The 17,099-nt window shown below is 48.1% G+C and overlaps 1 protein-coding gene across 2 annotated transcripts in view; it reads left to right on the top strand.

The window, feature by feature from the left end:
* Window positions 1-17,099, top strand: part of CRACDL (CRACD like) — a 157,999-nt gene that overhangs the window by 116,316 nt on the left and 24,584 nt on the right. For both annotated transcript variants that reach the window (XM_064268446.1, XM_064268447.1), the window contains exons 6-7: window positions 1,142-1,354; window positions 9,797-11,432. In XM_064268446.1, coding sequence (XP_064124516.1) covers window positions 1,142-1,354; window positions 9,797-11,432 — 1,849 coding nt within the window. The remainder of the gene's footprint in view (window positions 1-1,141; window positions 1,355-9,796; window positions 11,433-17,099) is intronic.

Here is a 17,099-nt window from a genome sequence, read left to right as displayed (position 1 = left end):
CTTGATGTCATTCCACAACTCATCTAGTCTTCGGTTGTTAATGTTCAATGCATCAAATCTGTTCTTGAGGTGGTCTCTAAATTCAGCTGGGATATACTCAGAGTTATACTTTGGCCCTCGTGGAGTTGTTTTAATTTTCTGCAGCCTCAACTTGATCTTGGATATGAACAATTGATGGTCTGTTCTGCAGTCAGCCCCTGGCCTTGTACTGACTGATGATATTGAGCTTTTCTATTGTCTCTTTCCACAGATGTAGTCCGTTTGATTCCTGTGCATAATATCTGGTGAGGTCTACATGTATAGTAGCCGTTTGTGTTGTTGAAAAAAAGGTATTTCGAGTGAATACATCATTGGTCTTGCAGTATTCTGTCATGTCATCTCTCACGTCATTTCTATCATCAAGGCCATATTTCCCAACTAATGATCCTTCATCTTTGTTTCAAACTTTCTCATTCCAATTACCAGTAATTATCAATGCATCCTGATTGCACGTTTGATCAATTTCCGACTGCAGAAGTTGATAAAAAATCTTCCATTTCTTTAACTTTGGCGTTAGTGGTTGGTGCATAAATCCACATATACCTGCATATATATGTAAACCTTTTGAGGTAGAGTTGATTCCGACTCATTGGTAACCCCAAGCATGTCAGTAGAACTGTACCGCTTAGGGTTTTCAGTGGTTGATTTTTTGGAAGTAGATCTCCAAGCCTTTCTTCCAAGGTGCCTCATGGTGGACCCGAACCTCCAGCCTTTTGGTTACCAGCCAAGTGCTTAGCCATTTGCCTCATGCTGGGAGGTCATACATATGTATATATCCATCTACATGCATGCATACATACATATATATATATATATACATATATATATATATATATATCCATCCCCTGGTGGATCTGTTTCTCTGGTGAACGCTAACGGATACATGCCCCGACATTTGAAACTCCCAGCCATGGAACTTTCTAAAGGAGCATCACAACATCCTCCCTGTTGAGAGTCAAATTTAAACTCTTTCCCCACAAGTAAAGCCCAAAGACAGAGCAGGAAGACTAAGCGTAATAAAAGGGGAGAGTTGGTACGTTGGCTGTACCCATTTCACATTGTGATGTTAATGCTTGGTGTGTCTTCTCCTTGTCCCATCAAGGTCTCTTTAGTTTCTTCATCCCGGCCGCTATCGCCAGACCACACGAGTGACGCCTCGGTCTCCCCCCGGACCTCGGACAGCAGCATCGCGCCTGTGGCTGATTTTGATTACCCCCCAGAGTTCTCCTCCTGCCTGGACAACTCTGCTGCCAAGCACAAGCTCTTGGTTAAGCCCCGCAACCAGCGGTCGAGTAAAATGAGGCGGCTGTCTTCGGTAATCGGGCTTCTTCCTACCCCCGGGGCAGGGCGGCAGGTGTGGCAGCCCACTGCCCTCTGCGGGGTCGCATGCCTTCTCTGCGCACACACCCATGGTTGATGGGACCATGCTGCAGGGGGTTGGATGGTCTTTATCCACATAAATCACGTGTCATTCCCCTGCATCCCACCACATTTGTTCATTCTGCAAATACTTAAGACCCCACCGTGTGCTGCACGGAGCTCTGGTGGTGCAGTGGTTACAAACTAGGATGCTAACCAAAAGGTCAGCAGTTCGAATCTACCAGCCACTCCTTGGAAATCCTATGGGGCAATTCTACTCTGTCTTATAGGGTCTCTTTGAGTCGGAATTGACTCGACGGCAACAGGTTTGGTGTGCTAAGTGCATGTTCCTGCCCATTGCACTCCTCACCATGATCTTTGGGACCCAGTATGACCTGGCCAGGCCCACCCCTCTGACTTCTTCTTACAATACTCTGACCACTTTGGGTTCCTTTCTGCTTTTCGAGTTCTGCAAGTTGTCTCCTGCTCAGGCCTTGGTATACTTGCTGTATCCTCTGCTTGACTGGCCCCTACTCGGCTTCCAGGTCCCACCTCAGAGGTCCTCTCCCCAGGGAGGCTCACCCTGACCATCCTACTGATAAGTAGCCCCCCACCGTCATGTCACCGTGTTCAATTCCTTTCCTGCCCTCCTTCACACACACAGAAATGACCATTACAGATGTGTGCGTTCACTTGTTTACTGCCAGCCTTCTCAGCGACCTTGTCCAGCTGTACCTCTAGCTCCCAGAGGAACGTGTGTCACAGAGCTGACATTCAGTAATCCCTTGTTGAATGAATGAGTGAATGAATAACGGGAAGACATTAAGCACTAGAGTGGATACTGCTTTGGGCAAGGACCTTGCTTGTGGAATACTTTGGCTTCATGGTACAAATAGGTTAGAGGTCCACAGAGGGTCATTGCCTTCTCCCTGACTGATAGTGCCTTCAAGGCCTTTCCCCTGGAGGGAGCGGGGCCAGCTTGGCCACAGAGAATGGCAGTGCTGAGAAAGAGAGGCTCATAGACTAATGTCCTCTTTCTCCTTTCCTCACTTCCCATCTTCCTTTATTCACTCGCAAAATGCTCATTGAGTCAGGCTCTGGGGATGTGGTGGTGAGCAAAGCAGGCACAGACCCATCCTTCAGGTACCTGCAATCTAGCAAGGGAGACTGACAAACAGCTGCACACAGATGTGCTGACACTGTGGGAAGCTGCCATAAAAGGTCAGGGTGCTATTGGGGAAATTAACAAGAAGCCTTGACTTAGTGGGCTGGAAAGGGGAGAGCCCTGGGAGGAGGCAGAGTTAGCTAGGCATGTGTGAAGGGAAAAGCATTTCAGGCAGAGGGAACAGTATGTACAGAGGCCCGGAGCCAATAAAAAAACCAAACCCGTTGCCATCAAGTCAATTCCGACTCATAGTAACCCTGTAAGACAAAGTAGAACTGTCCCATAGGGTTTCCAAGGAGCAGCTGGTAGATTTGAACTGCCAACTTCCCAGTTAGCACCTGTATTAACCACTGCACCGCCAGGGCTCCCTGGGGCCAATAGACAGGAAATAAAAGAAGAGGTTTCTTTGTAATCCCTTGATTTTTTTTTTTTTTAAATATTGGTCTAAGGCTGAGCTGTCCAATAGCCACTAGCCACATGTGGCTATCTAAATTAATTAATTTTTTTATTTAACTTAATTAAAATTCAAAATTCAGCTCCACAGCCTCACCGACCACATGGTAAGTGCTACTTTTTGACTTGGCTGGTGGCTTCCATAGTGGACAGTCCACTGGACAGCATTGCCCCAAGGTAACTTCCGGCTACTGAAATTCCCAGTGGTTCACTTCTTCCAAATAGAATAACAATAATAAAAGAAAAAAAGGGAGGTTTCTAACCTGAAAGGCAAACAGTTTCCATCAGTTCTTGCCGTGCTGGCAGGGTATTGAAGAAGGACCCACCACGAGCTAGGTGCTTTTGCTGGACCCAATGGGTGGGGCAGTTCAGGATTTCAGGGGCTCTCCATAGAAAGGGTTTTCCTGTAGCACGTGGAGTGTGCTGCCTAAACTCACATCAGCAGTGCTGAGCTTTGAGGGGAACTAATTCTGAAGGTGACCTTCAGGCTATGTGCCCTGGTCCAAGGTAGAGACTGGAGTATCTGTGCACATACCTGAGCCCCCAGAGCATTTACAGGGAAAGGCTGGTGCCATGGGGCTTCCCGTGTTCCATCACTCTGGGCAACCCAGTGTCCTAGTGCTGGACTGAGCTGCAGTGCCAGGGATGTAGGCAGCTCACTGCTGGCCCTTGGGTGTCTGCTTTCCCCCATGGGGATATCTTTAGTCCCTATGCCGTCCCCACGATTGGTTGCAGATCAGACCGTTGTGTTCCGTAGAATTTCCATTGGCTGGCTTTCAGAAGCAGGTCACCAGGTCTTTTTTCCTGGTCTGTCTTAATCTGAAAGTGTGTAACCAGCCACAGCCTGGCCACGATGTGGTGACAGAGGGAAGCATGGCTTGCACTCCAGATGGAAATGCAGCATCCCCTTCCTCTGCCCTCAGCAGAACTATTACTCTTGTTCATTACTTTTTTTTTTTTTAATAATATTTTATTGTGTTTCCGGTGAAGGTTCCCACAGCAGTTTAGGTTCCCATTCAACAATTTCTAACAAATTGGTTAGTGACCTTGGTTACATTCTTCAAAATGAGTGAGCATTCTCATCTTTTCCATTCTGGTTGTTCCATTTCCGTTAATCTAGATTCTCTGCCCCCTTGCGTTCTCATCTTTGTTTTAAAATAATTGCCGACCGTTTGGTCTCATACCAAACGGTGTTTTTTTGAAGGAGCGCAGTACTCACAGATGATGTTATTTATTTTGAGAACCAGTCTGTTATTTAGCTAAAAGGTGACCACAGGGGCAAGTTTCACTTCAAGGTTTAAAGAGTATCTCAGGGCAGTCGTCTCGGGGATTCCTCCAGTCTCAACTGGTTTGGTAAGTCTGGATTTTAAAGAATTTAAGGTTCTGTTCCACATTTTTCTCCCATTCTGTCATCTCTTGTGGCCCTGATCAGAACGGTTGGTGGTGGTAGCTGGGCACCATCTAATTCTTCTGGTCTCAGGGTAGATGAAGTCATAGTTCATGTAGACCATTAGACCTGTAGACTAGTTTCTTCTTTGAGTATTTGGTTTCCTCCTTTCTTTTTCGCTCCAGGTGAGTATAGAGCAATAGTTGTATATTAGATGGCCACTTGTAAGCTTGTAAGCTTGTAAGGCCCCAGACACTACTCACCAGACTAGGATGTAGAGCATAAACTCTGTGAACTATAGTATGCTGATTGACTGAGCTGTCCCATGAGACTTGGATCCTAGCCTTCAAACCCAGAAAACCAATCCTGTAAGGTGTTTGGTTATCTCTAAGAAGTATCCATAACTGTGCCTCTTATGTGCTTTATTGTATATATGTAAATGTATGTTCATAACCACATATACATGCATATACATATGCATGCACCTATATATACTCACATATACATACTTATACAGATACATGTCTACATGTTGTTGTTAAGTGCCGTCGAGTCGATTCCGACTCATAGCGACCCTGTGCACAACAGAACGAAACACTGCCCGGTCCTGCGCCATCCTTGCAATCGTTGTTATGCTTGAGCTCATTGTTGCAGCCACTGTGTCAATCCACCTCATTGAGGGTCTTCCTCTTTTCCACTGACCCTGTACTCTGCCAAGCATGATGTCCTTCTCCAGGGGCTGAGTCCTCCTGACAACATGTCCAAAGTATGTAAGACGCAGTCTCACCATCCTTGCTTCTAAAGAGCATTCTGGTTGTACTTCTTCCAAGACAGATTTGTTCGTTCTTTTGGCAGTCCATGGTATATTCAATACTATTCACCAACACCACAATTCAAAGGCATCAATTCTTCTTCAGTCTTCCTTATTCATTGTCCAGCTTTCACATGCATATGATGTGATTGCAAATACCATGGCTTGGGTCAGGTGCACCTTAGTCTTCAGGGTGACATCTTTGCTCTTCAACACTTTAAAGAGGTCCTTTGCAGCAGATTTACCCAATGCAACGTGTCTTTTGATTTCTTGACTGCTGCTTCCATGCCTGTTGATTATGGGTCCAAGTAAAATGTAATCCTTGACAACTTCAATCTTTTCTCTGTTTATCATGTTGTTGCTTACTGGTCCAGTTGTGAGGATTTTTGTTTTCTTTATGTTGAAGTGCAATCCATACTGAAGGCTGTGGCCTTTGATCTTCATTAGTAAGTGCTTCAAGTCCTCTTCACTTTCAGCAAGCAAGGTTGTGTCATCTGCATAACGCAGGTTTTTAGTGAGTCTTCCTCCAGTCCTGATGCCTCATTCTTCTTCACGCAGTGCAGCTTCTCGGATTATTGCTCAGTATACAAATTAAATAGGTATGGTGAAAGAATACAACCCTGATCCACACCTTTCCTGACTTTAAACCAATTGGTATCCCCTTGTTCTGTCCGAACAACTGCCTCTTGATCTATGTAAAGGCTCCTCATGAGCACAATTAAGTGTTCTGGAATACCCACACATATATTTTTTGGTTGTTGTTAGTGTTGTTGAAAAGCTACATGCCATAGCAGTTACCAAAAGGCCCTTTTCTCTTGCGTACATCTTAGTGACATCACTCACCTTCACCAGGCTATACGTCTCTTCCCTCACTTTTGAACTTGACTTAGCTCTTCCAGTTTTCTAGAATAACTGAAAGTCTGGTTTAGTCAGTCTGGGTAAACACAGTTGTTCCTTGATTTAAGGCCTGTCAGTTACATGTCTTTCCCTTCCCTTCGTGGAAGGGATATTGTTCTTGTTGGCTACTCATGGCTACCCCATGCTCAGCAGAACACAACACTGCCTGGTCCTACGCCATCCTCGCGATTGGTTGCAGGTCAGACTGCTGTGTTCCCTAGAATTTCCATTGGCTGGCTTTCGGAAGTAGATCACCAGGTCTTTTTTCCTAGTCCGTCTTAATCTGGAAGTTCTGCTAAAATCTGTTCAACATCATAGCAACACGCTAACCTCCACGGACAGATGGGTGGCGGCTGTGCGTGAGGTACGTTGGCGGGAAGGGAACCTGCCTCAACCACCAGTGAATGGATATCCTAATTTCTCAGAGGAATCCATATTTTCCTGACTGGGCAAAGGCATCTGGCCAGTGGTCACAAGTGTCCTTCCACAGTCATACTGTTTCTAGCACATTCACTGTTTGGTCTGAGGTTGGTGGCCTCTGTCCTAAAGCGTCCACAGCCCCCTTTGCCCTTTAGCCATGAGGTTACTCCTCCTAACTATGAGGTCTTTCCTGGTTTTCTGGCCCCTCTGGGGGACCCAGGTGGCTTTCAGAAGCTCTTCTCTGGTTCTGAGGGCGAAAAAAGTTGCCTCGCTACCCTCTCTCTTTCCTTCCTGCACCTGGGACTTCCCAGCAAAGCTCGCTGCCCTCCGGGTTTTACTAAAACGTGAGGTCCAAGTTTCTCTTGCTTTGCTTATCTCTGTAATATCTGAGGTTTCTTTCTCCATCACTCATCCTCCCAGAGGCTCAGGCACTGCTCAGAGTCTTCACAGTAGCCTCTTCATCTTCCTGCAGCTGCCCAAGCTCTTATCTCCATCTGGACAAGAGGACTGTCCTTACACCATCAGGATTCCCCTAGCTCTGTCCTCAGAGGCATAAAGTCAACATTGGCTATGTGCTGATCTTTTATAGCTCTGAGGGGAGAAAGGGCTCTTCTTACCTAAAAAGCCTGTCTTGCATGGTTAAAAACCTTAGTATTTGTTATGAGTTTGAAAAATATTCAAGAATGCATCTGGCTGAATCTGTCTCCCTCTACCCCGGAACAGAGACTGGGAAAGAGAAACCCTGGTGGTTGTCTTAGCATTTTACCCTGCTACACAGCACTGTGCTGTAGAGGTAGAAGTGGAATGCCCATAAATGTTTACACCATCCTCTCCTCTGGCACACAGTTTCATAGAGCCCTCACCTGGAACACCACATCAGTTCTTCATCCCAAGCCAGGCAGTCCCAGGAGCAGGTAGTGTTATTAACTCCGTTGTATTAGGACCACCAAGATTAGATGTGTAGCCTGAGGCCTCAAGGCTGGGAGAGCTTGCGACTGCAAGACCGAGGTCTCACACTGAGCCTGAGGCCTCCTAACCGCACATCAGTGGTGTCCTCTGCCGAGGGGTGACATGGTACTTCCTTTCTGGCGACATGAGGCAGATGAGCAGGCAGCCAAGATAGCAGTTCCTTCTTGGTGCATGCTGAGCAATCAGCTTCCCCACTTCTGCTGCTTCAGGAGGGTTCCAGGGTCTGAAGCCTCTACAGGGCCCAGAGGAAGTGGTGGGGGAGACATGGAGTGGGCGTAACACACCCAGGTGTACGGGGACCTGGGGCCCTTTCTTGCTGGACACAGCTGCACAGGCTGGGCTGAGTCAGAAGTGGCTTCATTCCCTCAAGTCCTCTTGTCAGCTTCTATGACCACCTTCAGAAAGGGTGCCCCATGCCAACCTCAGTCTTCGGCTAGGCCCTGTCCACGTTGCTTCCTCATAGCTCCAGCAGCTCGAGCTGTGATGTGCCCAACCAGGCCTACTCCTCAGCTTCCTGCCGACTTCCTGCAGGCTTCATGGTTGATAGGGTGATGTTTCTAAAATGTGACCCACATCCTAAAGAGGTTTCCACACCAACAATGTCCTGTAGTAGCAAAAGGCCAGTAATGTGACTAAGTCAAGAGCCCGCGGCTTTTGAAAATTCTCCTCTGAACTTCTATACACATACCCCTCTTTTTAAACCTAAAAGAATAGGACTGCATTTCAGCAAGAGTTACCGTAGGTACTGTCACAAACATCCCAGTCATCCTGTGCTCTGTTAGCCAGCAGGTGCCAGCTGGAAATGGTAGAATAACAATAACAAAACAAACAAAATCTTGTGCAGACACTCCTGAGAGCCACATTTCCCGCTGTTAGAAGGGAAGGTGAGAGCTGTATTTATGCAACAGCCAGGGTCATTCTCCAGGTCTGAGTCGTGAGGTTTTTGTAAAAAGATCAACCTCAATGCCTTCAACCTTCTGGTCATTCTCACACACTGTTTTTTGAATGACTTCTGGTTACCTTGAGCACCTTTCCTTTCTGAGAGCAGTACTGACTTTGTGACCTTAAGTACATGTCTAATGAGGAAGCTGAATTACAATCTGAAGACTAGAGGTCTTTCAGAATTAAAAAAGCTTATGGTGATGTGTGATGGTGGCGTAGATAAGGGCTTCAGAGGAACAGACAAGGGAGAGTGGTAAGCTGCAGTGAACAGGCAGGGTTTCCTGTAGGAGGCACAACATGCAACAGCCCTTGAGGGAAGCTGGTGGAGCATCCTGGAGGTATGGGGGAGGGAGAGGAAGTGCCGCTGAGGCCCAAGGCTGGGGTGCACTGTGGTGGGGGCTTAGCTTGACTTGCATGGGGTGGGGGGAGAATCAGGTTGAGACCACGTAGTAAAGGACTTACAGTGTTGCTGAACATTTAGGGTTGCTATTGGCTGTGTTTGAGTGGAAGGAAGTGTGACATAGTATGAATCCTCTTTTAGGAAAAGCAGTCTGGGCTTGCTATGAAGGACGCATCCCTGGGGAGACGGGAGCTATGGAGACAGCACTGCACTGTGGTAGAATGCACACCAGCTTGTCAGCTGTGCCAGCCATTAGCTCTGCCTGGACCACGCTGTTGATCTCCCTGCTCTCCTGTGTCTCCAAGTACAAAAAGGAAATGATAATCTAATCCGTCACCCACGGATGAATACAGGATTGAGAGAAATAGCAAGTGTAGCGTGCAGAGCCTGGCAGACACTTGGCCGATGTTGGTTTTTTCCCCTTTGCTTCACTCTACAGAGCAGTACCCACTGGTTTCCTGGCTAGGCCCCAGTAGCCATAAAAAGCCAAAAACCAGTTGATGTCAGGTCGACTCCTGACTCATGACAACCTGTGTGCAGAGCAAAACTGTGCTCTGTAGAGTTTTCAAGGCTGTGGTCTTTCAGAAGCAGATCACCAGCCCTTTCTTCAGCGGTACCTCTGGGTGGACTTGAACTGCCAATCTTTTGGTTAGTATAGTTGAGCATTTAACCATTTGCACCACCTGGAGACTCCCCAGGAGCCACAGTGTTTATTTTGAGGGCGTAACTGCCACTGTCCTGCTGGAAACTGAACCTGTGATCCAGGGTTTCAGATAGACCGGTAAGGGAGGAACTCGGAAAAGACGCCTCTGTGTGAATGTCTGCTTAAGTGCCAGCTTTTCAGAGACGCCACTTTCTTTAAACTGTACTACGCCTTGAAGAAAGCGGGGGAGACGTGGTTTTCCCAAAATCCAATGTAACGCTGATGTCTTTTGTCCCGTTTATTTCTTGTAGCGAGCACAGTCAGAATCCCTGAGCGATCTGACATGCACCCCAGAGGAGGAGGAATACGATGAGAAACCATTGCTCAAAGTCAGCACAGAGGAGAACCCCAGTTCTGGGCAGCAGGATTTGGGGGCGGACAGGGGCCCTGAGCCGGGGGAGCCAGCTACCGTGGAGCACCGCGGGGGAGTCCGGGAGAGACGGGCACGCCTGCAGCACTGCCCCGCGCTCAGTGCCAGCGTGGAAGAGGGGAGCTCACCTGGGGATGACCTCTCGAGCCGCCCGGCCACCCCAGAGGTCACTGGGCCCGAGTCAGGCCCAGGCCTCTGCTTGGAGGCCACGTCTCCGCCAGAAGGCTCTGCACATCCTGACCCCAACAGCGAGAACCAGAGGGAGGAGCCGCCCATCGCAGACACATGTTCCCTGGCTGTGGACACAGCTGATGAGGTGGTTTGTGCTTCTGGTGACAGCAATAGTCAGTTATCTGTCCACAGCCCTGAGGAGGACACGGCACCTCCCAAGACTGTCACCGCCCCCGCCTTGGAGACGGCCTCTAGTCCGGATGGGCCAGATCCGGATGTCCAGGAGGAAGTGGAACTGACCCCAGCTGTGCCCAGTCCTGAGGGAGCAGGGAAAGAGTCTTCTGCAGCCCCTGCCCCAAGCCCACAGCCCCCCAAGAGTTGCCTGAAGCACAAGGCCCTGCCAGCGAGCGTGAGCTGCAGCGCATCCCCCACACCTCCCGTCTCTGAGTCACCTCCAGGGGAACCCGCTCCCTGTTCCCTGGGCCTGGAGGCCGCCCCCGCCGAACTCCCCAAGGCTGAGCACACAGAGTCTCCGCAGGGGGGTCCCACGAGGGCAACTCCAGAGCGGAAGCTAGAGAGAGGAGGCCACGAGCTGGCCAGCGCCAAGAAGTTCTCCGTGTCCTCCAGCCGGGCACGGTCACGCACAGGCAGCGTCCGCCAGCTGGAGCAGCCTGGCCCTGGGGGCCCCTCCAGTGTCCGGCCGCCCCTTCTGAAGAGTGGCCTGGCCTGGAGGAGCGAGGCGGCGCTCGATGACCTCCGGGTGCTTCCCGAGCCGCAGAGCGTGAAACTGGGCCCCCAGAAGCCACCGTCCCCAGTGGAGTGTGATTCCCAGGACTCAGGGGACCAAGTGGCTCATCAGGCTGTGCTGGGCGGGAGCCCCCAGGATACGGCAGCCACAAGAGACCCCTGTCCAGCCACTCAGGAGTCGCCCAGCTGTGAGGACAGAAATGCCTTTCCCATCAAGCTCCGGTCCACCTCACTCTCCTTCAAATACAGAGATGGTTCTTCTTCAGAACTGAAGGGCATGAAAAGATATAGTGCTGAGGTCAGGTTGGAAAAAGGAGGACTGACTTTGCTCTCCAGAGATGAAAAATCTCAGCTTGAGACGGCCCCCAGTGCTCGAGGGGCCCGGTCCCTGAACGACCAGGGGAAAGTGAAGGCCCGGTCATCTGAGCAGCTTAGCTCCAAACCACCCCTGCCTAGAAAGCCTCTCCTGCAGACCCTCACCCTCCCACACCCACCCATGCCCCTGCAGGCGGGCCCAGGAGAGCTGGAGAAAACCCTCACGCAGGACTCTAAGAAGGAGAGTAGGATGATGGAGAAGAAGTCTGCACACAGAGCAGCCGGTAAGAGCACCACACCTTGTGCTGTCTGGGAAGGGGCGACCCGATGGGGAAATTGATATTAGATGGAAGATCTTGTTAAGACTCATTGCCCCCCAGTCAATTCTGACTCATGGCAACCCCATGTGTTACAGAGCAGAACTGCTCCATAGGGTTTTCTTGGCTGTAATCTTAATGGAAGCAGATCACCAGGCTCTTCTTCCGTGGAACCACTGGGTGGGTTCGAACCGTCAACCCTTAGATTAGAAGCTGATTGAAAACTGTTTGAGCCACCCAGAGACCTGTGGATTGTCTTGCTAGACTTCCACAAAGTATATAAATCCTTTCAATGAAAACCACGTTGCAAAGGAATTGGAAGAAAAAAGTTCCTTCTAGTAGCACTGACATCCTGTTTAAGAATCAGGAGCTCCGGTGGTGCAGTGGTTAAGAGCTTGGCTGTTAACCTAAAAGGTCGGCAGTTCAAATCCACCAGCTGCTCCTTGGAAACCCCGTGGGGCAGTTCTACTCTGTCCTACAGGGTCGCTGTGAGTCGGAATCAACTTGACGGCAATAGATTTGGTTATAAAGAATGGAAGCCAGGTGTGTAGACATAGATGAGGAGCAAAAATGTGAAAACCCATTTTGTAGGAAGTTCCCTGCGAGGGGACTGGACGGCCAGCGGGTCACAGGCTACTGCTTCCACTTTTTACCTCAGAGCCTCAGCAAGGCCCAGAGCCCAGGGGATGTGTGCACTCCTTGGATGCAGGTTCTCCCAGGGCCTAAGCTACTTCTTGATTATAAATAAAGCATCTTTGAAAATGAGCCTGCCTCCTCCAGCAGTTAGACTCCTCCTGACCTTTCTCCCTGAGGAAGAATTTCCTCCCATTTAGTAATCAGGCTCATGTGACCCCACCTCTCCTGGAAAGCATCCCAAATCCTGGAGTAAATGTAAATATAAACTGTGGGCCCCGCCCCGGGGGTGGAAGTTAACTCCTGGTCCCAAGGGAGAGATAGTGTTAAGATTGGGGCAGCCCATAAAAACCTTTGGAAATGCTGCCTTTTAAAGCAAGCAGGAAAAAAGGAAAATAAAGTAAAATGAGCAGAGACAAAATAGGCGACCTTTATGTATGTTTTTGACTTTTTTTTGTAGTGTTTCAGATGAAAGCAGAACTCTATGGGAAGTGGGCCTTTTGCAGTGGATCTAAAGAAATCTTTCGTTGCTGGTTTATTTTATTAATAGAAGCCAGTGTGCCAGAAAATGAAATAGCACAAATGAGTCACGTGTGTGTGTATATGTTTTGTGTGTGTGTGTGTGTGTGTGTGTGTGATGAGGGCCCTCAAGAGAAACTTTCTATGGTGAATTTTACAAAAAACAAAAATTTCACGATATTTTAAGTGGCTGCTGTAAGTCCAGGACTGCACTTAAATACCATGTCATGGGGCAGAGAGGAAGTAAACTTAGTTGCTCTTCGGGGAGCCCTGCACCCTGGGAGGGAAAGTAAGGGCTTAAGCAGGAAGATCAGCTCATACAAAACAGTGCCATGCCAAGTTCAAGTAAATGCCAGTCTTTTCTGTCTCCCTGCTAAGAAGTTAGTAATGGTGCAGTGGGGAAAAGGCTTTGAGTTCCTAAGGTGACGCCTTATGGAACAGGTGGTTTCAGGAAGCTCCAGAAAATGCTCCAGAGAGCTGGCACGTGGGGCTGTCATGACCTGAGGCCCCGGCTCAGTGGCGCAGCTTTGCCGCCGCTGTTCCGCGCTGCATGAGCATAATCGGTAAGGCCGCCTTGGGAGCGGTTCAGGCCGTAGCTGATGAGGTACTCTGCAGATTCCCAGAGTGCTTAGTGAAGCTACTGTAGAGTGATTCCAAAAGCCATTGAAATAGGGAGGGAGGGAGGGGGGCTCATTGTGTGCAGATAAAACCCTATCGTCAGCACCCATCCACCTTCATGGCCCGAAATTGAAAATGTCTCTCCAAGGCTCGTAGTGAGAGATGGAAAAGAGGCTTAAAGGGACAACGCTTGATACATTAATTATTTATAACTTCCTCAGCCTAAGCTGCCGGGCTTTGTTCACGATAAAATGCCTGGAGTGGTCTGTAGTTAAAGCCATGGCATTTTTCTTTGATTTGAAAGAAATGCAGAATGGTATTTATTAAGCTTTGCTTAAAAAAGCAGAAGAGAAACAGCTTGTCCATCTACGCTCATTACTGTTTCCTAAACCACAGAAATAACAGAGGTTTGGGTGGATTCGAGAGTGAAAAAAGTCTAGGTTACTTTAGGGGCGCCCGTAGTGGCCTTCATTTCAACGCAAAGACAGGAGGCCAGGAAATGGCCCACATCCTACCGGAAACTGACAGATGCCCGAACAGGCTGTGGCTGCTGCCTAGACCCACCCTGGACCTTGAGGTACGGAGGCTGCCTTGGTGGACCAGAGCAGAATCTTGGGGATCAGGCTTACAAACCCCATTGATGAATCAGCCCCTGCACGTTCCCCAGGGCTAGATCTGTTTAGGGTTTAATTCATTATTATTACTTCTACTACGGCCGTCCTCACAGCTCCCAGATTCCAGCAGCTGGAGGTGATTTAGTTCAAATAAAATATACAGACAATAAATGTTTTAGTAATAGGATTATTCAGTTTTCTGGAAAGGCCTAATTACTGCTGTGTGTTATCTTGCGGTGGCAAGTACTTTACCCGGAGCTCCCAGATAGGCTGCGATCCCCCACATCCCTCTTCCAGGGGCATGCTCCGTAAAGCTAGATTATTAAAATGTCCCAGATGGGCGCACAGCTCTGCCTCAGGGGCTCAGACTGCTTTGCCCCGGCACTCCTGTTTATTCTTCCTCCTCCCCTCTGCACCCTGTCTTTTCTTCTTTGAAGGAATGGAACAACTCTTCAGAAGCCATGGACGATGCAAGGGTCGTAATACTAAACGGGCAAACCCAGCTTGCCAGTGACTGGGCCTTAGGGGAGCCACTGGGAGTGGTTACTGCAAAGCCCAGCGCTGCATTTGTGGCCCACACGAAGGAGACCTGTTTGTTAGTTTGCCGTGGGAGGTAAACGGCCCAGGGTTATTAGCCTTGTTCGTTTGTGCGGGGCACATCTGCCTGTTGGGTAAATCTCTTCCAGCCTAAATTCTGGATGGGGAAGCAGTTTATGGAGCACAGGATTAGAATTAAAACAAAGGACTTAGAGAATCTTTTGTGGAAAAATTGTAAAATACAGACAGAAAGTATAAAGAAAAAAACAATCACTTGTAAGTCCACTCCATAGATATTGTCGTTGATGGTTCTTCCTAGTCTCTTTTCTTTGTGTATGGATGCACGTATAACCTCCTTCTTAAACAGTTGTGATGCCACGTTAGATGTTTTGGAAAGCAGCTGGGCAAATTGCTATTCTCACCTGGGGGCCTCATTGGTAACCAGCATAGCCTCCAATCAGAGCTTGTTCCCTCCAGACCAGCTGCTAACACAGTAACATACCCAGGTCCCTCACCCTCTTTTTCTAGACTCCAGCAAGCAGTCATTCACGGTCGTTCTTTCAACAAATAGTTACGATATGCATCTGCCATATGCACAGCACTGGGCTGGCCACAAAAGATAGGAAAAGTGTGAGGCTCTTGCCTAGAAGGAACTTGCCGTGCTGAGGAGGCAGGTGGCAGCTGGATGCTGTAGGTGTATGTAGAGAGATACCTATCTTGTCTTTGGATGCCAGAGACATTTCCTGGAGGAAATAAACTCAAAGAGACTGTCATCCTTCCCAGATGACACAATTAGCTCATGTATATCCAAGTTCATTTGCATAGAAAACGTAATAGTTTTTTTTTAATATATCACACTAAAGATATATTCATATCTCTTGAATTCATAAAGAAAAACAAGTTTGCTCACACCTTCCTTATTTTTTTCCTAGCCTGATTCTTCCCTTCACAGTCCCTTTCTGGGCTAGTATGTTCAATATTAATGGCTTCTATTTCCCTGCCTTTTCTGTGCTCCTCAAAGTAATGTGTCATCTTATCCTCACGTGCCCTCAGCTTAGCAGCCTCTCTTTGGTCCCCTCACACAAGACACGTTGTGGATTCTCACCTGTCTCCTGAAGTTCCCTGTTCCCTTGACTCCCTCTGCAACTACCTGACTGCATGATGGCCATCCTTATCTTGACATCTCAGCATTCAAAGTTGAGTTTATTTACACCTCTCTCATCCCAGTGCTTTGTCCTTCTCAGTAACCCCCTATTTAATCAGATGCTCAAGCCAGTCATTAAAATTTTTGATATGGAAAAATATATGAAATGCTGTAAAAAGGGTATGAAAAAAAATCCCACTGCATAAGACATTACATAAAGAGAGAATTGCAGTTCTACGCAAGATGTACAAAGCACAAACCACTCTATCTGTCCCACTGATTACAATTAAAAACCTGGAACAGAATACATAACATGCATATCAGAGGACTGTGAAAGGTAGAGAAGAGCTGATGGACTAGGTAGGGAGATCAGGGGTGATGATCTGGCAGTGAGTGCTAGCATTGAAGCAACATCTTCCTGCTCTGCCACTGGCAGTACCAACAACCCTTGCAGGTCAGAGCTCTTTTGACTGCCCCAGCCCTACTCTAATGAGTATTAACAACAAAACAGCAACCGTCTCCCTGCCAACAGTACCAGCAGCAGCCCTGCAGGGCGAATTTTTGTACTTTCCTGACCCTTCTCCAGGTGAGTGCCAGTGACAAAGCATCAGTCTTTCTCATGGTGCTGGCATCTCTCCAGAATGGAGCTGTTTTGATTCTCTCAGCTCTATTCCAGACAAATGCCAGCAACAAAGGGAACCTCCTGCCCTGATGGCATTGGCAGCAGTGTCCCTTGTGGGGTGGAGTCCTTTTGACTCTTCCGGCCCCGATCAAGAAAAGCACCATCAATGAAGTGGCCCATCTCCCACCCCCACCAAAATCAGTGAGTGGCCTTGTCCTGCAGACCAGAGCCCTATTCCAGGTGAGTTCAGCAGAGAAGGCATTTGCCTCTCTCTAAAACAACCTATGGGGCAGAGCTGTTTTGACTCTCTAGACATTACCCCAGGAGTCATCTATTAGTGAAGCTACAACAACGACATTGGTGGCAGTGGCAGGGATGACAGACCCTGCAAACTGTTTTCACTTGCCACTGTGCCCACAAAGTGGTCCCAGCCACAAGAGTGCATGACAGCACAAAGACCATAAGCCCTGAATTTATAGCCAGAGCACCAAGAGGGGACCCATGGGAACCAGAGTATGGGGGAAGGGGATCATAGAAAGGAGAACGCTGAAAAGAGATCCTTAAATATGTGTATGAAGTTCTGGGCTCATCTCTAGCTACACGTGTATGAAACGGACTAGAATCAGTATAGCAAAATATTTGAGAATTTTAACAAGACTTGGTCTCATAACATAATATTTAAGATGTCTAGTAAGCCAAAATTATTCAAGCTACAAAGAACCAGGAAAACCTAAAAAATCCTTAAAGATCAAGCCAGTCAACAAACACCAACCTTGAGATGGTCCAAATATTGGAATTATTAGACAGAGACTTGAAAGCAACTATTATAACCATGTTCCAAGAAGTAAGAGCGAACACTTTTGAAATGAATAGAAAGATAGAAATTCTATATAAAGAAATAGAAGCTATAAATGAGACTAAAAGGGCACACCAGCCCAGGGGCAAGG

Source organism: Loxodonta africana, chromosome 15 (assembly GCF_030014295.1).
Source record: "Loxodonta africana isolate mLoxAfr1 chromosome 15, mLoxAfr1.hap2, whole genome shotgun sequence".
NCBI classification, from domain to species: Eukaryota; Metazoa; Chordata; class Mammalia; order Proboscidea; family Elephantidae; genus Loxodonta; species Loxodonta africana.
This window is presented reverse-complemented; position numbering and strand designations above follow the sequence as displayed.